Genomic DNA, 21520 nt, shown 5'->3' on the forward strand with positions numbered 1-21520 from the left:
ATATTTTTAAAAGTCATGTTTTCATGTTGTGTAGGATGGGGAATTGCACTTGATCATACAGTAATTGTGCTATTCAGTTCAAGTCAGAGAGCTCAGTCACATAAGTGATCAGTTTAGCTAGTTTGTTTAGGTGCATTAAAAAAAAAAAAAAAGGGGGGGGGGGCTAACTAGGGGAAGAGATGCTACCAATGTAAGTACCTGTGCTGCATTGCTTTCAGTTTCAGGCAAAAGTACATCTGCTTTAGGCTAAAGAGGCAGTTTGCTTCTCATCCAAGGTATAGTAACCCAGCTTCATTCACTATTGAATAATTTGACCCAGTGTGGACAGGAACAGCATTCTACAGTTGTTTTGCCATTAACAAGACAGGATCAGATTCTTCAACTGAACTATACAGCAATGCATATGAAAACAGCGAACAAGGTGAGGGGTGCAAGAACACATGCATACAATATACCATTATAGTCATCCTCCAAACCTGTACTTATTCCATGTGTCTTCTAGTTTTCTACAACCATCTTTGAATGTTTCCCCAATTAGTGCCAACATTTAACCTAGTCTTAAAAAAGTTTCTTTATTTGAAAATATTAGCCTCAGACTTTAGGAGGAACCTTAAACAAAAAAAAAAAAAACCAAAACAAAAAAACAAAAAGAAGCAGCTATATAAGTTAAACATTAGCATTACAAACAACCCTAAAGCATTACAAAAAGGACATTTGGAGGTGCAGTTCAAAAACCCATTAGTGTCTTCAATATAAAATATGATCTCCAAAGTTTAGGAAGACAGCATCATCACTTCTGCATCAGTTGGTCCTGCCAACATCTGGGCCATTAGCCCTCAGTACAGAGTTTAAGAGCCCACATTAGAAAGAGCATCTCTGATCTCCAAACTGGCACGATTCACAGAGAAGCTGCCTGGCTGCAGCTGCCAACCACAGAGTTAAGTTGTTAGAAGATGGTCTGCAAGTTTCCCTCCGGTGCTGGGTAGAAGGCATCCAAACATCTCTTGGGAAGCATAGGTCATATACACAAAGCCATCTTCATCTTTGTAATCCCTATACACTTCTGCCATTGTCAGTGACATACTGGCTAAACTCTTGTTACTCACCAGCAGGTAGAAAGCTTGGGTAGCATTTAGGGCCATTCTGCTTCTGTTTGGGAGTAGGGAAGGTAGGAGAGAAAAAGTTTTCATGTTGGAAAAAAATCTATTTAAGCTTTTACATTACAAAATTTTAAAGGCAACATCAATCAGTACAATATGCTAAAGTACTGTGACACAGTTACCTTACACATTATATTTTAAACCAAATGCTCTGCAAGTCATGACATGATTTTAAACCCTCCTCCTCAGGTGAGGGCGGAGGTTCAAGGTAGAGGTTTTGAGAGTTAAACTTAAAAAGTGTAACAAGAATCTAGGTATATAGGCACATAGTTCAAGAAGTCAGCATCTGTTCTGCAGCAGTTCAAAGCAGAGCACAGCTCTTATACTTTGGACTTTGATTTTCCCCATTACAGTTAATGAGAGCACAAGTTTCTTCATCAGTGCTTCAGGCCTGATGCAGGACAGAGATTTAATGCAACCTATTAACAGACTTATTAAAAGCTTCAGTTAGAGGATTAGTTGCTTGCAGCAGCACAAAAAAAAACAAAAAAAAAAACAACACCTACAGCTGTGGATTCCCAGCTTAACTCAGGCATTTGTTTTGCAATGAAGAGCAGCTCAGCTTTAAGAAAGAGAATAAAGTTTCTTGATTATATTTTATAGAAGGTGCCATGTAAAGGCTTTACATAGTGTCCTTCCCCCCCACTTCATAAGAAAAATACACACACCAAAAAATATTAAAAGACACAGACCAGACAAGAAAAACAGCTCTCTGTTTCTGAGGTACTAGTGTCACTAGCCTCTCCGAATAGGTTCTCCCCTCTAACCCACCTTAGGGAGAAAATATGTAGCCTTTAAAAATCACGTCAGAAACATACAGACAGAAGGGACACCACATTTCTTGTAGAAGGCAGCGAGGGATTTAAGTTTTAAATTAGTGCTTTGGAACACCCCCCGCTGAAAACCTAGACTTCAGGTAGCTACAGCAAAGTCAGCACAGGAAGGAACACTGTTCCATTTACATAGTATTAGTTACACAAGCATGCATTACATACCTAATGATGGTTATAAACTGCGTCATAGTCAGTTCTTGTGGAACTAGAAATTTTGTTTTGTCCAGTAGAGGCAGGTATTTTTCTCTATGGTATCTTTCAACAATCACCTGGTTTAAAGAAGAGTAAAAAATGCAAGCTTTTTACGAAAGGAAGGGAAGTCTTAAAAGGCTTTGCTTTAGGAAAAACAAAACAAGATGATAAAATAAGTAAATTAAAAAAAAAGGAGACACATGCACCCACACAGCCATTCAAACACTAACATAAGGAAATAGGAGAGAGGCATTTACCGGGACTTTCGTTGGGAACTTTGCCCGAATTCCAGCTACTTCTTCCAGTCTAGTTGCTGTGCAAAAGAAACACAGATGTTATACATATGAAATCCTGCATCTCAGGCATTTCTCAGCCAACTAAAATACCCAAATGATTTACCAAAACTCTTTCTCATCTTAAAAGGCCTGACAGATTGGCTACTATGGAAAGTCTGCATCTTCTTTACTTGAAGGCTTAGTGTTTCACTCTTAACAAAAAAAAAAAAAAAAAAGAGCAACTAACTCCCTCTCCTTCACCAGAACTGAGCACACTATGTAAGGGTGTTAAGCCAAGCCCCTTATAAAGACCTGGTTGTGACTTCATATTACTTTCTTACCCCACCCCTGACCTCTCCCACACACAGTAGGGGTGGGATTTAACCTGACTAAAGCTAAATTGCATTAGCATGGTAGGCTCTGGCACAGAGAGTTCACAGTAGTTCTACTGTGCTCTGTACCTAAGGGATACAATATGCACCCTTATCCTGGAAGGGTATTGGGACATATGGTACATCTCATGGCATTTGCTTTGTCCCCTTATGTAACAGAAGGTCCTTGGGTCTTCTCATTTTCCTGCATGTTAGAGCTCTCTTCAAGGAGACCACCATTGAGGTCTATTTGAAGAAACCCACCTCTCCCCCAGCTCCTGCCTACAGCCCTTGAACAATGAAAATATGTTGACCAGAAGATTTTCCTGGGGAGTAGCAGCAAGTAGTCCCTACTGAAGACTGAGTACAGTGATTCATTAGCATACCCAAACTGCCAGTATATGAAGAGACAGTGAAGTCTAATTGGTGCTCACCTGTGAGCATCATCCTGGTGCAGTTATGATACACTATTTCTATAGCAAGCTTCAGTATGAACAGAGAGGTGGGCCAGCCTGTTTTGTTGCATTAGATGCAGTGAGGGATAACTCATCCCCTTGCAGGGATCTATACACAATTTAAATTGCAGTATGAGGGTTTGAGTGGGGTGTAATTGCTTCATGGGCCTTTTGGTGGCTCTGGGCCCAGGGTTGAATTTCACCTGTTTTGAATGAACCAAGATTAACCGCAGTGGATTGCTTCAGTAACCTCATAAGCATTTTTCTGTGCTTATTAACCTTTTCCCTCACAATACACACACATTTTCAATTAAGTACATCAACGATTCAAGAGAGAAATAGGCCTTATAGGGTTTGTTTGCTGGGAATATGCTAAATATTTTAGGATATTATGAGCTTAAAATGGTAGAGGGGAGTTGAAGACAATGTGTGGTGAGGGCTGATTAATGGTCTGAATTAATGAAGATCTTGATTTTGCAAAATCAAGAATAAAATGCTGACCTCCCACTGGTATCAAAGGGAGTTTTGCCCTCAAGCACTGAATATAACATTTGGTTAGTAGGTTATAACTAAATATTTGGGTAAGTAAAGTTAGCTATTGCATTCAGTGTCCCTCCATAGAAAAAAATAGGCATCATATGTTGATTCGTCTCTGCATTCTTCCTTTGCAGGAAGGTTGGATGTTCTTATGGTGGTAAAAGAACAGGCCCGGGAATCAGAAAATGTGTAGATTGTTCCCACATCCATCAGCAACCTCCACTGTAATCTTAGGGATGTTATAATATTTTTGGGTAAGTTATAATCATCTTTATAGATTAGCTTCCTCATCCATAAAGTAGTGGTAATAACAACAACTCCCATTTTAGAGGGGTGTTGCGAAGACTGTTCAGTTTCTTCAGGTAAGCAGATCTGCTTTATGCAAGTAAAGACTAAGTAGTTTTCTCCAAATGAGCATGACAAGAAGGTTGACTGCAAACATATATTTTTTTCTCCTCATGGACCTCTGTAAATACCATACTAAAGTCTTTGCTTGTGGCAAAAGAAAATTGACCCTGATTCTGTTGTGGTTTTGGGACTTTGTTCCCTTTCCACAATGCATATAACCATATGACTGAAGGACTTTGCTATTGTTTTGACTTTTCTATTCTGCACCTTTAAAGGCAGAGAGTTTCTTTGTCTACTGTTGGGAAGCTGCCATGTTGTGTTGTAGTTCGGATGCAGAATGTTACAGGAGAAGTTGCTGTGGCTCCCAACTACAAGGGTATTAAGGGCTCTTATTTCATTTGATGTTGATGGGAGTTAGGTACCTGAATATGTTTATGCAATTGGATCTACGTTTTCTCTTTTTACTGTGGAGATGTTACATCCCCCCCTTGTTTTTCTTTAATGTAAATTAAGTCACCCAAACTATAAGATACATGATGAATGACACAACATAATGTTTTTGTCAGGAAACTGTGGGTGTAGCTAAGAGACCTTTTACCTTAACGATGCTCTGTGGCCCACGTACTTTCCTTTTTTTTCATGTGGTTCTACCTTCAACAAGACAGTTAGCTTCTCAGTACTTACAAGTGGCTCATTAAATGATTTCTTTTGCAAAAGAACTTTTTTACTCCTTCAAACCCTCAAATACCAGACTGGCTCGTTTTATGAATATTGAGGAGTGATTTAAAATACTGTTTTTTTGTCTCTCAGAGGTACTTTGTTTTGACTGATTTAATGATTTTCAGATAGATGGCAGATTCATCTGTTCCTGAACCATGATTAGTCACACGCAGGTCAACCTCCTGGATTCTTATATCCCTTTTACTAGTTCAGCTATCAAGATGGTTTCTCAGCCAAACATGACTTAGTAAGAGTAAAATCAATAAAAGACTGATTGATGTTTTGACAAGCCATGCCAGCACATGGCTGTACCTGCTCTGAATTATTCTGACTGCCTTACACAAGTATTGATAGCACGGTATTAGCAGTCTATTCATCTTATCAGATTTGGGGCAATGTAGGGTTGCTTAGAATTTATGAATGTCTAATATCACTGTTCTGTAAAGCAGAATCAAAGCTGCTGTTCTGGCTGAGTCTTTCCAACTTGCACGGTTTTATTGCCAGCCTTGCAATATTGGTTGTTACACTTAAATTCTCAGCGTTCAGACTCACCAATAAGGGAGAATCTTGCTTTTTGCTTAAAAATGAAAGTTTTAGTCCTCATGGTTACAGAGAAAAGCTTGAAAACGTGTTCTGAGCGCACCCTAGAAAGTCTAGAAACCAGAAGGGAATCGGGTAAGAAATCAGAACCCAAGAAATCTTCAAACAACCCTTTGCATTTCAGGTCAGTTGCATGATTTGTAAATGCCTATGCAGAAATCTGGGAAACTTCATCTGCAAGAAGATCCTGGAATGTGCTCAGACTTCAGTGGAGATCCAGTCAGGGATTTGTTTGCAGATTTGGGCCTTAGTTCCAGTCATGGTGCATGGAAGGTAGTGGGCAATGTAAAAGGATGATAGGGAGGGTAAAGAAGTTGCCCATTTGCTTAGTGAGGCAAGTGTACAGTTTGATAGAGCAAAGTATTTAATGTGATAGGTTGAGAAAGAAGGAGGAGAATTGGGGCATCCAGTAAAATTGTCTCCAGCACTGAAACAAAAGCAGTCAGTACTAGCATGGATGTGTTTTGGAGGCTAGCAAATATACTTTGTGCTATATACTTAGTTTGGGGTATTCCCAAACATACCCAATAGGCAGATCAGGAGTTTTTTTCAGGCAGCACCACTGCTTTCTCTGCATTTGCCAGTTAGGCAAGTAGAATGAAGATCCTACATTAACCAAATGCATCTGCTTTTGGCTGTTCGACCCACATGCCCAAAAGCTGACCTCTGAGAGATTTATCTGCCATCAAGTGTCTCCAAACTTATTATGCTTAGGCTTCAGACTAAGGAGTGCAGACTTTTGTTTGCAATGAACAACCCCAGGTATTCTTGTTAAACTTGGTCCCAGGATTAATTTTTTCTCTCCTTAGTATCTATCCCTGTGCACCAGAGCCCTGATTTTAGTCTTTGTTATTAGGCCTTGTCTATCCTAGGCTGCTTCTAGTGCCAGAACTTCTGGCAGCATAAGGTAGACAGGAAAGCCACCAGAACATATGCACACCTATGGCTTCCAGGGCTCAAAGTGCACTCTGGGTGGGATCCACTGTTGAAAGGGCCAGAGTAGCTGGCAAAATGCATGAGCATCATCCACAAGTGTTTTCTGTTGACTGTTTTGTGGCAGAAGACTCTTTCTAGTCAGAAGCTGATATTGCTCTGCTGGTCAAAAAATAGGGTTTAGCTGCCACTTGGAATTGAGTTCTGCTAGAAAAAAAAAAGTGTTGTGTATATATACCAGGCCTTACAAAAACCTTTCTTTGTTCAGCATTTATGGGAGGTTCACCCTTGTAACTTGGAGCAGGAATTCCCACACAGTGTCTTCAGCTTTTCTTTCATCCTGATTGAGGTTAGTAACACAGAAGACAGGGAACATATATCACATAGGTGTTCTGAAGAATTCAGACCAGTGGCTCCCTCTAGGTGCTTAAAGCCTTTTAAATGGATCAGCCCTGGCTTCTGCAGAGGCTTTATTCTTCTCCATACCCTTGTAATCCCAAAACAGGGATATTTCCATGGAACTGTTACACTGGGGGCAGCTGAGAAGGAAGAAGTTTCACTGAAGCTGGACTTCAATCAACGACCCTACCCCCAGAACAGGTAAGAGTTGACACAGAACTCATCATCAGCAGAACTAAATACAAACCCCCTACCTTCTACTTCATTTTCTTTCAGGAAGCTCTTCAGATATGCACAGAATTACAATCTAATCACGTAGGTTCTTACCAACATTAGAATTTGGTGAGAGTCAGCGGAAGATTGTTACTGTGCCTATTTTTAAGTTCTTGGGCAGTGTTCAGAGACCATGCTGGTGTGAGCCATAGAAAACCTTGAGTTTTAAAGCTACTTGTGAAACAAACATTTAGAGCTAAAGCAGCATCTTGAATGTCAGGCTGTCTTATCTGATCTGGTTTCATTGAAGCATTTACAGCCCTTTCTAAAGTCCTCCGTTTGCTGTTGTGTAACTGACCTCTGATATCTCCATTACAGCCCCATATCCCAGGCTCAGGGCCTTACAGTCACATCCTTGCCTATGGTTTGGCAGGCAGAAAATTAATTTGGGGTGGGGATGTGTGTCTGCTGCCTCTGCTTCACTTGAGACTCATTTTCATAGATTTCATAGACATTAGGGCTGGAAGGGACCTCGGAAGATCATCGAGTCCAGCCCCCTGCCCCAAGGGCAGGAAGTCAGCTGGGGTCATAGGATCCCAGCAAGATAAGCATCCAATTTTTTCTTGAAGGTGTTCAATGTAGGTGCTTGAACCACCTCCGGTGGCAGGCTGTTCCAGACCTTGGGGGCTCAGACAATAAAGAAATTCTTTCTTATGTCCAGCCTGAAACGGTCTTGCAGGAGTTTATAACCGTTCGACTTTGTCATCCCTGGGGGCGCTCTGGTGAACAAATGTTCCCTCAGATACTGGTGGTCACCCCTGATAAACTTATAGCTGGCCATCAGATCACCCCTGAGCCTGCGCTTTTCCAGGCTAAAGAGCCCCATAGCTCTCAGCCTCTCATCGTAGGGTCTGTTTTCCTGACCTCTGATCATGCGCATGGTTCTTTGCTGGACTCTCTCAAGCTTCTCCACATCCTTTTTGAATTGTGGAGCCCAAAACCAGATGCAGTACTCCACCTGCGGCCTCACCAAGGACAAGTACAAGAGGAGAATGACATCCTGGGATTTGCTTGAGAAGCATCTATGGATGCAAGCCAGTGTTTTGGTTGCTTTACTAGCCGGAGCATCTCATTGAAGGCTCATGTTCATCTTGTGGTCAATGATGACCCCCCCAGTCTCTTTCTTCCATAGTGCTAGCCAGTGTAGCACTGCCGAGCCTATAAGGATGCTGCAGGTTTTTCCTCCCGAGGTGGAGAACCTTGCATTTTTCAGTGTTAAACACCATCAGGTTCTCATTCACCCATTTGCTGAGCTTATCCAGGTCAGCCTGGATCTCCCTCCTGTCTTCGGGTGTGGATGCTTTGCCCCAGAGTTTGGTGTCAATGGCAAACTTGGCCAATCCGCTTCTGACTCCAGTGTCCACATCATTAATGAAGATGTTGAACAAGATGGGTCCAAGGACAGAGCCCTGGGGGACCCCACTGGTCACAGGGCACCATGACGATTGACTTCCGTCAACCACCACCCTCTGGGTCTGACCATGGAACCAGTTTTCCAGCCAGAGGATCGTAGTGGACCCAAGGCCTCAGTTGGCCAGTTTTGCCAAGAGGTGATCATGGGATACCAGATCGAAGGCTTTTTTGAAGTCAAGAAATATGACATTAATCTCTCTTCCCCTTTTCCCTTGTCCAGGTGATAGGTCACCTGGTTGTAAAAGGAAATGAGATTGGTCAAGCAAGACCTACCTGCAACAAACCCATGCTGACCTACCCACAACTATCCCTCAGGATGTTGGCGTCGGCCAGTCCATTAAGGATGGCCTCTTTAATAAACTTTTCAATACTTTTCAAAACTTTTTAATAAACATTTGAGAGCAGGAAGGTGCTTTAGTCAGGAATGGGGTGGTTTGTTGTGTGGAAAGAGACAATATAGCAGCAGTTCCAGAATCCTGTACAGAAAACTATTTCAGGGTGGGCAAAGTCCAGCCCATGGACTGGATCTAACTGGCAGTGGACTCCATTTCCCAGCAGCCCCTGCCCACATGCCTGGGGCCAGTCTCCATGGAGGCCCCAGCTGCTACCCTGTGATAGAGCAAGGCTGGGGTTGCCATGGAGACCAGACCCAGCCTTGCTGGCATGGCGCAGGGCAGGGCAGGGCAGGGGGCTGCTCCAGAGCTGCTGGGATCTTGTGACAAGGGCGGATTGGTCTGGGGCCAGGGCAGAGCCATGATCTGCTACTTGCACACTCTGGGCAGGGGTGCGCAGGCAACGGATCATGGTTCTGCTCCAGCTTCTTGCAGTGGTGACAGCATGGTCCCAAGCTGGGGCAGAGCCATGATCCACTGCCTGTATCTCCTGCCCAGTTCATGCAGGCAGCAGATTGCAGCTCTGCCTTGGCCCTGGACCAAGCTGCCCCTGCTGTAAGATCCCAGCTGCTCTGAAGCAGGCCCTGCCCTGCCCTGCTATGTGCGCTGACAGTGTGGCTGGGGAGTTCTCCATTTCAACCCTAGCCTTGCGCTATCACAGCGCGGTGGCTGGGGTCTCCATGGAGACCATTCCCAGCCATGCAGGCAGGGGCTGCTGAGAAATGGAGTCCAGCCGCCAGCTGGATCCGCCATTTTGCCCACCCCTGCATATGAACAAAGAAGGAATAAAATAGGCTATGGAAGCTGGAGGGAGTTGGGTAACTTGCTTTGTCCAGGTTTCTGGGTCTGTACCGTGACCCAAAGAAGGGTAAGAGGTCTACTAGGGAGCCAGAATGAGTAGGAAGGGTCCCTTTGGCCTTGCCTTCTACCCAGGCATGCAGCTTGCCTCCATGTGTCCTGAAGATTGGACTTGCTTCCCCTCGCCCCTCTCTCCACACGTAACTCCTTTGCTCACCACCTGAACTTAGCACTTCTACATGTTCCCAAGCCTGACAATACCTTTTGCCCTTTGGTAGGCAAACAAAAGGAGGTGTGGCTGGTAAGTCTAACTTGGCTGCTACTTGGGTCAAATGGAAGGCTATTTTCTTGATTTGTGCCATCTTTTGTATTCACATGGATCAGAAAATGTTGTTTAGTTAGAAAAAACTCCAAAAACAGAGGTGAACTAAGGCATAACGAGTATAACCCCTTGCACAGTATTGTGCATGGAAGTTTGTAGCAGAGTTTGTAACAGATCCTAGATCTCTGTGGTCCACATCCACTGCTTTAGTTGCAAGGCCCCCCTTCTGAGAACAAGGTAAAAAAATGCTTTATGGTTTTGTACGTGATTGTGTTTAAAAACTATAAAATCCCTGCTTGCTGTTCTGAGGCTGAGGAGTGCAGAATCAAGTTTTTCTAAAGCTTTCACAATACCTCTGTTGCAACAGACCAAGAGAAGCAGGGAGCAGAGTGCTTAATGAGATAATCCTGAGAGCACTCGCCTCTGCGAAAAACAATGAAATGCAGCTCAAAATAGTAATGCTAAACTGTAGTCTGTAATGGGATTGGTGTGTTCAAGTGCCCTCTGCTGGATAGAGACAGAGCCCTGTGGATGAACAGCACTATAGATGGTGGTTCTTTTTGATCCAACTCCTCAGAGGCCTGTAGCTTTACAACAAACATTTAAATCTTATTTATGCCACATGTGTGACAGCCAACTGGCAATTGCCATGGCCTGTGTCAGGTCACATGTTTGTTACAGTGAGTGTTCAAACAAATGAGTAACTGATCTATTTTTTTCAAAACCAAAGTGTGGTGACTCTCTCCCCCCAAATGCTGTTGGATACTCAGCTGTGTGCTCAGCATATCACAAGACTCCCAGATGGACAAAGATGTGTGGAGTACTCAGCAGTGATGAATATTAGTGCTGCATTTTCCGAATAGGTCAGCAGGCTGTCTCTGGGTTGGATTCCAGAGTTGCCTATATGAGTGAAAGGGCTGAGATGCTTTGATCAGTCTGTGCACTGAGATAGGGAGTATAGTAGGAACAGTATGTGCCAGTACTGAGAAGCTCTGGCTAAGAGTTCACTTGACAGGAAGATTCAGGAACTCAAGCCCTTGGGTATTATTTGCTCTGCACTTTCATTTAAAGTGTCTGTCGACAAGGCTTACTAGTGCTCAGGCACCTTTTTGTTAAAAAAAATAACGTTTTAAATTAAATCCTTCCAACTGGTTTTTGAGTCTGAGGTCAGACTAAGCCTCTTAACCCCCTCTCCCCGCTTCCTCCCCCAGCTAAGCTAACTAACCAAAATAAGACAACTCAAAAGTCAGATTTCTTTAAGAGAGAAACCCAATAAATAATAAAACATGGATTGTGCTCCTAGTGACTTACATTCAGTAGATATTATGTGCTGCAAATGTTGCACAATGATCCTCACAATGTACAAAAAACTTGTCTTCCTTCACAACTCCTGGTGCAAGAGCTAGTGTGTTAACCATGCAGTGATGATGAATGAGGCTTTGCTGTGGCTACAAAGTCTATCCAGCACTTGAAAATCTATAATGTATTGATATGTAAGCTTAGAGGAGTTGGGGAATTAACTGTAGAAAGCACAAAACAGTTACATGATGACGAACTCTTTGAACAGCAGAGGAATTACTCTGCTGACCAGTATCACTGAATAGGCATAGAAGCTGCTGCATGATGTTCTAGGGGGAAAAGGTGGGTTAATGAAATCCAGGGTTGATTGTTGCTCTGCAGAAATTTGTGAGGATTCGTGGAAGTATAAAAGTATAACTCAAATATGTTCTTTCAGGAGAGTTGTATATAAATAGAATGGTGGATTCAAAAAGGGGTAGAAGGACCTTGGCTACCAGCCTGGGCAAACCAATTAAGAAACATTTTAAAAGAACCTCTGTGAAATTGCCTGTTTCCTGAACACATTTAGGTCTAGATAAGGAGCAGTCTTGTTCTTCCTAACACTGAACATGTCTGCCACTCCCTAGACAGCTCTCCAATAAGCTCTCATTCCTTACCTCTGAGTTTGCAAAAATCTTAGTATACCATTGGCCTCCTCTCTCCTGTTTCTTGTTGGCAGTCCTGGGCTTAGCAGAAGATAGAATAGACTTGACCACAGATTCTGCAGGGTGATTGAAAAAGTCAACCCCAACCAATGAGAAATCATGAGTCTGGCTCCAAGGAATCCTAAACCTGGCATAACAGTTGTGAGACATATGTGTGTGACACTTTGGGTTCTGTTTTTGAGTATTTGGGATGCAGTCAGGTCACATGCATTAAGGCTTTCATTGTAGCTACCAGAGCTAAAAACTGACCTCTTGATTTTAACTGAAGCTGATCTAGGCTAAGTACAAATGTTCAAAAAGCCCCTTGAGGAAGCACTTTAACTTATCTTGCTTTACTTAAAGCACGATAAATTAGAGCAGAAACCAACCAAACAGGGTTTGCTGTTCAGGGGGCTTGAAGCCTGCCCACACTGGTAACTGGGGGAGCTCCTGCATGCCTTCCAGGAGGCTCCCAGAGCAGCCCTTCTCCCCAGCCCTGCCCGATTTGCTGGCTGGGGTCTCAGGGGGGAGGGGGGAGGGTTTCCTTCCCCACTCCCCTAGGCTCTTGACAGATGCAGCCCACCAGTTGCAGCATGGCATGGTCTAGACAGGGCTGCTGCAAAGGAAGGGCTTTGAGGTCTGTGTCCCTGCAGCAGCTCCGACCAGGCAGCATAGGAACACAGACCCCAGAGGCCTTTGCCTGCAGCCCCTCCCTCCCACATATGGTTACCATATTTCCAGCTCCAAAAAGCTGGGGGACATCTCACTCCCAACCCACAGCCCACTGGCTCTGACAATGCCCCTTACTCCCCTTACTCCCAAACTGCAGCCCCTGGCCCTGTTGCTGCCCCTGCTCCTGACCCACAAACCCCTGGCTCTGCTGGTGCCCCCATTCCTAACCCACAGTTCTCCACGCCTGCAGGCCATGCTGGTGCCCCTCACTCCTGACCCGCAGACCCTTGCTATCTCCAGCCCTGCTGCCCCCGCCCAGAGCATGTGACTCTGATTTGTGCAGGAGGCAGCAGAGTGAGTCTAGCCCCGGTGCAGGTAGGAGGAAAGAGCTGGGCTGGTGCACTTACCTGCATCCAGCTGCCAGGGCTGCTTCCACCACCCTGCCTGGCTGCATGCTGGCCATGTATGTGTGTGTGTGCACAGGTGCACATAGTGCCCTTGCCTCCAGTTGCCCTCCCCCTGCTCCCACGAGGGAGCAGAGCAAAATCCCAGACATTGGTTCACATTTCAAAAAACTGCCTGGACAGAGATGAGAGGATCCAAAAAGAGGAACTTTCGGGGAAAACCTGGAAGTATGGTAATACTTCCCCCAGCCAAGTAGCTGCACGCCACAGCCTAGCCAGGGCGGCTGTTGGGAGTAAGAACCTGGACCCTTTCCCCCTCAGCCCCTTGGTCCCTCCCCCCCACCTGGCTAGGTGGCTGCAGGGACAAAAACCACCAGGCTGGGATCTGTGGGTCTTGGGTCAGTGACAGCCACAGAGTGGTGCCAACCTCGTGCTTGGACACAGCAAACAGGCTCTGCCCAAAGCTAGAGTGCAGCCCTGTGCAATGCTGCTTGGGATGCCAGTGATCACGCTCTAAATTACCCCTCAATGGGATCTGGCACAGACATTGGATGAAGCACTCTAGCAGAAAGCACTTTAGCTTAGTACACATCCATCCAGGGTTAACTTAGAACAGTATCTGCCATTTTTAAAGCACTATGTCCTGTGAACATCTGTTCTGTTATGGCTGTAAGGTGCTTTCTGTACGCTTAAAGCACATAACTGTAATGTCTGTACCTAGCCCTAATCACTGGGCTCCAGGAGCTAGGACTTTAAGAATAAAGTATTTTGTGATATGATATAAACTAGGAATTCTCAACCTGGTGCTCATGAGCACTGTAGTGCTCTCATGATTGTATAAAGTGCTCTCCAACCAGTTCAAAAACAGCGCTCAAAAGTGCTCGCAGTCATGTCAAGAATTGCATTGAAAAGCATAATTGAGGTGAGATGACAATTATATTTATTTGATTTTCTTTTAATTCTCCATGAGAAAGGCTAAGTCATCTCAGTGCTCGTTAATGAAAAAAGGTTGAGAACCCCTGATATAAATGCTGTCATTAACACCACTGAATTGTACAGGTCTCTTCCATAAAGGACACTATAATTTACCTTCAGTTGCTTTCTGGAGACCCTGGGCTAGTCAACAATTCACATGCATTCTAATGTGTAAAGAAGGGAGGGAAACCTTGCTTATTTGTGATATGTTTGCAGGAACATAGTACAGTATATGGCAAATATCTGTCTTGTTATTGGCTGCGAATATAGCCTGAATCTTAGAATAAACCACAAATGCTTTTCCAAGGGCACAAATATTTGTGGGATATATAAAAGAGCATTTATAGTAAGGTTAGCTAACATGATTTAATTAGCAATCCATTAACTTGAGTTAAAGCAGGACCACAAGCTCCAGTCCAGACAGACTTTTAAAGGGCTGTATACAGACTTCCATTGTTTCAGTATTTACTTAAAATAAAATTTACTCCTTGAGTGCTAGTTGTTGATTTGAGAAGCACCACTGGCTATAACAGTTTGCTTGTCTATAGCATCTTTCATCCAAATATTTTGAAAGTTTTACTAAGACTCATTTATTAAATCACATAACCCTCTTGAGAGATAAGAAAGTTGAGATATAAGAAGATACGTCCTTGGTTTGACAATATATTCACTGATGGAATGCCTCAGTTTTGGAGTGCTGAACTTGAGATTCTGGGGACCAAATTCTTAGTGATTTTGAGCAGCTGTTGAAATCAGTGATCTGAATTTGGTCCTAAAATTGGTGGCTTTTTTCTTTTATTTTTTAATTGGCATAAATTTAGCTCACCAAGGTCATGATATAAATAACCCTCTGGTTTCCACTTTTCTTCTTTAACAGCAGATATTAAATTTTCCTTCATGTGGCTGACTTCCAAACCTGGAAATATATAAAAAAGGAAGTTTACTTTCTGATCCTCTGCTTCCTTCTTTCATTCCCTGCTCTATGCTGATATACGTGCTGTGACTTTTCCTGCCCTGAAGAAAAAAATAAAATTGATATTGCTCTAGCCAATTTTTTTTGGTTCTCTTTCTGAGAAATCATAAAAAAATAGGTATTTTTTTTTATGTAAAAGATTGTTTACCTCTGTTTTAGGAATATTGCTTCAATTTGTTTCCTTTTTAAAAATTGTGTAATGTTCTGTGATCATTGCTGTGTTTATAGCCTTTAAATAAAAGAACTAATTGAACACTTGATAAGACACCTCTGCAGGATTGGAGCTAGTGAATGAATGTTGTGGCTAACTCACTGCCTTTCTTTAATAGAGTGTGTAGAGCCTTTACTTTTTTTGCAAGGATTGTTTGTGCAGAAACCAGCAAGAGTTAATAAAAAGGCATGCTAAAGGAAAGCATCCTATTTCAATTGGATTAGAATTTACTGTATGTGTGTTTTGAATTAATTTGATTTTAAGGATAAACACATTTGGAGTACATTTATCAGGCTGGTTCCTTGAAAATATGTTTTTCCTTTGTTTGGTTTAAATTTATCCAACACTTGCCATTGCAGCTCATACTTCCGTGAAGTCTCATCGATTGCAGTGGGGCTACTCCTGTTAGTATTAGCAAGTGTCTCAGGACCAGAGGTATAACTGGTCAGGACTGCATCAGATGCAGTTCCCCTTCACATTTCCCCATATATCTCGTGCAGGACTTTGGTTCCAAAAGCTCTGGCAGAGTGTGGTAGCAGGAGCTAGATTTAATTGCTGCAGAGGGGAGATGTCTCCTCATACTTTTGCCACAGTTGCTCAAGTTAAGCAGCCAAAAAAATACCTGGTTTTGGTGGCAAAAAAATGGGATGACATCTCCCCCAGCTGCAGTGATTGTCACCGCTGCTCCAAAATTGCATTTCCCATAATGGCCTCCAGTCATTCACGTACACTCCTGAGCCTTAGTAGCATAGCACCACTGAGCCTGTAAGTTTGTTGTGGATTTTTCCTCCCCAAATGGAGCACTTTACATTTCTCACTTCACTTAATGCTTCTCTGTCTCCTGGCAGAGCTGAGGTCAGAAGGTTACAGGAGGAGGGGGAGCAGGAGATGGGTTCAGAAGGTGCTCCCTACTCTGTTCTGTTGCCCTGTTCCACCCCAGACAGTGCCCAGGACTCACGTCCTGCTTGCCCACCCATCCTGAGTTACTGCTCAGGACTTGGCCTTTAGAAAAAGCTAAAGTTATTACAGTAAAGATAGAACTAAGTGAAATGCAAATGAGAAGTTTAACATATTTAATGGTTCTTAAATGACTCTGGAATAAGGCAGGCCAGGATGGTACAGTGGACTTGGGAATGGAAGCAGTTTAGTTATCTAGCATTCCACTTTTTGTAAAAATGGTTTTAACCAAACTGTGCCCTGTTTAAATAGGGAGGATATCACTGTATTGTGGAGGCTTTCCTTAAAACTTTTGTTATAAAAGTACTTTTGTGGCATGGCTGAAATATTTTTTTTGATGGAATCTCAGGGTCTCTTTGTCCCACAAATCTTTGGCCTCTATCCCGAGGCTACCAACAATGTACCAGAGGGGGCCAAAAGTAACTGCTGGATTTTGATTTGCAGATGCTGGAGTCTGACTTCTATTTTAACCTTTAAAATGATGTTATAAATAATGGAGATCAGATGATTTTAAAATTATCTTTAGGCTGGTGAACATATTGGGAGATGACATCACCAGCAGCAGGGTGGTCATCCTGTCATGTAACCTCTCATTGCTTCAATTGAACCACTGAAAAATGTTGTCTGAATGATGGGGATACATTGAGGCTCAATCAGACCCTGACAAGGGACTTGTGCTGCTGTGAGATCACAGAAAAATAGGACTGGAAGGGACCTCTAGAAGTCACCTAGTCCAACCTCCTGCTGAAGTCAAGATCATCCCTATCCTACCCATTCCATACAAGTTATGATCCTAAAACTTCTCAGTCAACCCTGTTGCACAACCAGGAGGCATATTGCTCAGACACCAAAAGTACACTAACCTGCCGTGGGTAAAGCAGGGGAACAAAGGCAGTCAATGTCCAGCTGTTGTAGCAGTTGTAAAAATGCACTCAAGAGATCCAAGAAAGCTATGCCTCCACTACAAAGGAAGGCAAAAAAAAAAAACCCCTTACACTCCATACCAATCAAGCTGTGGTGTCAGATTACTTCCTGATCCCAGATGTAGCAACTGGCTTGACTTCATTGAGGCAAGACTAGGAACCTCTGGGTTTTAATCCCAGCAGGAGCCCTAGCCTTGGCTGCAGCCAACAGCCAAAGTTTCTGAGGAAAACAACCCTCTGAAACCACTCCTGTTGCAACAGGAGGGGTAAAAAAAATCCTTCCTAGCCCCATGTAGCAACCAGCAAACCCAGAAGCATGGGAAAACCTGAACATCCTCCTCTCTTTTCTGCAACGTGGGGACAAGCAATATAAATGCACACATTGAATCCTGTAACTGGACAGTCAGAACTTCCCTTTCTGTATTCTCTCTGTAAACTCAATGCTGCTCCCACGTGTAGCTACTACTTAGTCATGTGATGGTTTTGTATGAAGCGGCAGATCTACCTATGCAATGGTGAAGTGTAGTACGTGAGAGTCAAAAAGTGGGGTGGGTAACACTGAGCAAAGGGCAAGCCTTCATTATGTTTGCAACTCCGGTGAACCCACAGGCGCAAAACATCAACTCATTGCACAATTCACTTCATCAGCTTTAGTCTGTGTGACTAGCATGTAGGCAGTAGATAAACCAATTCTTAATGACCTTCGCAGCATGTTGTGGTGGGCAATCTTTACACAGGGATGAATAGTTCTTGAAGAAGAACCAAGAAGAACGTATTTGACACAAACAGGCTGTCTGCTACGTGAGGCATGCATCATCATCTTCCACCTTTTGTCTTCTTGAACAAACATAACCATTTTGGAATGCAAGGAATCTTTCATCAGCTGTTTGCTTTCAAGTTCTCTATGTCCTTCAGCAGTATCTAGGAGAAGTGGTAGGATGCTAAATATGTCATCTGTTATTGGAGGATTGATGATGACAATGATGATGATGGCAGAAATAATCTGGAAGCAAAAGTATTTAGTATTCACAATCGTGGTGGTTGCTATTAACACATCAATATGTGGTGGTCATTGCCATGTTCTGCTCTGACTTTAAACCATCAGGTTTTCACAAGTCTGTAGCACTGGTTAAACCTTGTTTCTGCTGAAGTGGATGATAAAATTCTTGTTGACTTCAGTGGAAGAAGAATTAGGATGGGTCTGAAAAATTATGAAAAGCTTGCTTTAAAACAACTAGGAAATATCTGGGTAATTGCCTGGTAACAGATAAAAATATTGAATGGCTTCTAGAGTAACTAGAGGAATCAAATAGCTCATAGGATTAACTTAGAGATCTTCACCTCTAGGTACCTCGCTTGAATCTGTCTCTTGCCCTCTACCACAAAGTTTTGGTGCGGTCTCTGTAAAATGGCTGGATAGTCTCAGTTCAGTTGTTAGTGAACAAGTATCTACTTCACAAAACAAGTCATCATAGCTGTCAGGGTTGAGCATCCTTTTGACAGGGTCTGCGGAGAGGGAGACTAAATATTGAATGGGCACTGAAACCATTCTCTGTGGTAAGAGGGGAGTCTGGTCACCCTTGCTCAGATAGAACCCTGAAGCTCCCAGGGCAGAGTGGGGAAGCTTGGACCTCAGTTGTCCTGTGAAGAAAACAGTCCATCAGTGGAGTTTGACTTTCACATCTGGTGAAGCACTAGCTAGTGCTATGAATCACCAGAAGCATGAGAGATGCATTTAAGTAGGCTGATGGTAGATCAATAATTTGAAGTGGCAAGACCACCCCCACAATTTTCTCTAAACTCTGTGTATGAGATTAGTCATATCCCAGGTCAAAGAGCGCTGGTGTGATGGAGGGCATGCTAGGGTCTTGGAGATGGTGCTGACAGAAGAACTGAATAGCTCAGATGGTTCTTATTTGGACTGGTGGCAAGACGTATTTATCCCCTGGTACCTAAAAGCACAAAGAAAGCAGCATCGGTGTATAAAGCCATAGTAAGAGGCACCTCTCTCAACGTCTCAAGGCAATGTTTGTTAGACTTACCACCAGCCACTTCCACTTGGTCACAGCACCCTGTCATGAGAATATCTCTATCCAGGTAGATTTCCTACACCTTTTTAATTATATTGACTTATTTACATTTATTTATTTGTGTGTGTAGTAGAGCTCCTCTCTTTGAGCTCTTCTGTTTCCCTTTATCCAACTAAGTGGAAATATTGTAGCCGTATACATGGACCTTCATGGCCCTGCCTCTACACAGTGGATCCATAAGCTCCCTCCCTCCCTCCCCCCACCCCACCCCACCCCACCCCACCCCGCTTCATCTTCACCAGTCATCTGTTTCTGGAGGCCTTTGTTTCTGTGCTTTGGACATTTGTGTATACGTATACGTACCTGTCCACTCAGTGTGTAGCCCATTGCACATGCTCTGTCTGCTTGTGCAAACTTACACATTCACAGTGCAGGGGCAATAGAATCTCTACCTGTGCTTAAGGTCAAAGCCACATAGAATCATAGGGTGCTTATACACATGCTTGAGGGGCGGGGGGCTGCTTTAATTAGAGCAACTCTAAAAGATGCGTGAATTAAAGTGCTCAGAGCGTTATGTGTATCAGCGTCCCCGCCATAGCAGCTCTGCCACCATTTTTCATCACGGGGACACTGATACATGCGATGCTAGACTCTGCTGGAACACAGCAATTACCATGCTCCAGCAGACTCGATTAATTGAGCCTGCTCCAACATGCTCTGATTATAGTACATTGCAACAGCCTCTCTGCATGTGTATAGGCACTCATAGAGAAGTAAGGCTGGAAGGGGCCTCCATAGGTTGTCTAGTCCAACTGAGGCTGGATCATCCCTATCCAAATCATCCTATACAAATACTTTGTCTAACCTCTTACCAAAACTGCACAGTCAACCCTGACATAACTAGAAAGCTGCCATTTACATGCTCACAGGGAAATAGAATTCGACCCCATATGTTGACATCAGTCCTTTAGATTATTAATACTTTTTTGAAAAAAACAAATTAACCTTTCACCAGTTGTGATCAGATTTCCATTATTTTTTCTTAGTTTGGATGCTGAGGACAGGCTAGTTAGTGTCACTGTTACCTGTTCCCATTTTGTTTCTCAAGTACCATTCATTAGCTCCATGCAGCAAAGACTGAAGGGGGTTATTTAATACAAAACTCTCTCCACTGGAATTTAAGAATTCTTATTGAACTGGTTTAAAAGCAGACTTTATTTTTCCTGTATTTTCCACAACTGTGTGGTGCCTCCTCAGATACTGAAATATACATATGTATCATTTCCTTGTCCTTCCCCATGGAACAGTAGGCAGTCACATGCAGACAGTATGTAAAATAGATTACTATGGATGGAAATAATCTTAGCTGATAAACAGTCTGGCTGGCTGTGGTCAAATGCACACCCCACTAATACCTCTACAAAATAAAAAGGATTCTGAGTAATGATTTACAATCTGGGGCTGTAAAATGTTTCATGGATAGTTCTTGCATCCCATGTGTAACGTGGTTTAAAATCTGCTTTCTGTTCCAAGTCAGAGCAATCATCTCTGAAATCAGCTTGTTGATGGATGGTGGCAAACTGCCTGCAGATGACTGGATATTTTGCCTTCCTTGTGTATGTCTCTGGAATGGTGAGTTAGTGTCTAATATCAGCTTGGTGTCACAAACCAAAGTTAAACAGGAGTCACAAATGGAAAACACTTCTTGCAGGAACCAGATGAGGAAAAGATCTAGTAAGCCAAGTAGTTGACACAGGCCATCTTCTTTCATGGTGTTAATAAAGCACCAGCGCTTTCCACAGGGAAAGCTATTGATAAATCGGACAAAAGGATGAGAATTCTTAATTTAGTTTTAATTTTGGTTTTAACTGTGTTTTTGTTTGCATTGGAACCAAATTCTTGTGAAAATTTTCACAAAAATAGAGTTGTGTTGAAATGGCAGGGAGCAAACCTGAGAGAGCCAGCTTCCTGGAAGTTAGCAGATTTTTTTTAAATTCAGGGTCTTAGTTCAGCATTGTAGGGCATGTGTAGATGAAACGAGCCCTAAATTTAACTGGTGGGTTTTAAAAGCACCGTTTCAATTTAGGGCTGATTAAACCCCCGCGCTGTGCACACACCCCACTGACTTACCTGCCTCTCTGGTGGGGAGGGGAGGGCAAACTGCCAGTGGGTAGAGTGGTCCCTGGGCTGTGGGGAAGGTGGGGGGGACTGCTACAGTGGGGGGCTGCTGCACCCCTCCGCGGCAGAGCCTGCTTTCCTGGGCTGCTGCCAGGCTGCCTGCAGGGCTTCCTACAGAGCCATGGAGCTGCACGGAGCCCACTGCTTCATTCTGCAGCTGTAGGGGCAGGAAACTAAAACTCCTTGAAGGTGTT

The 21520-nt window shown here is 43.4% G+C and overlaps 1 protein-coding gene across 1 annotated transcript; it reads right to left on the reverse strand.

The window, feature by feature from the left end:
* Positions 1-553: 553 nt before the first annotated feature.
* On the reverse strand, positions 554-2723 carry MAP1LC3C (microtubule associated protein 1 light chain 3 gamma). Its single transcript, XM_006268821.4, has 4 exons — positions 2585-2723; positions 2443-2498; positions 2156-2262; positions 554-1149 (listed from the first exon to the last, which is right to left on the reverse strand). The coding sequence occupies exons 1-4, from the start codon at positions 2640-2642 to the stop codon at positions 939-941; spliced, it is 432 nt and encodes a 143-aa protein (XP_006268883.1). The 5' UTR covers positions 2643-2723; the 3' UTR covers positions 554-938.
* Positions 2724-21520: the final 18797 nt, after the last annotated feature.

This window comes from Alligator mississippiensis, chromosome 1, assembly GCF_030867095.1.
Source record: "Alligator mississippiensis isolate rAllMis1 chromosome 1, rAllMis1, whole genome shotgun sequence".
NCBI classification, from domain to species: Eukaryota; Metazoa; Chordata; order Crocodylia; family Alligatoridae; genus Alligator; species Alligator mississippiensis.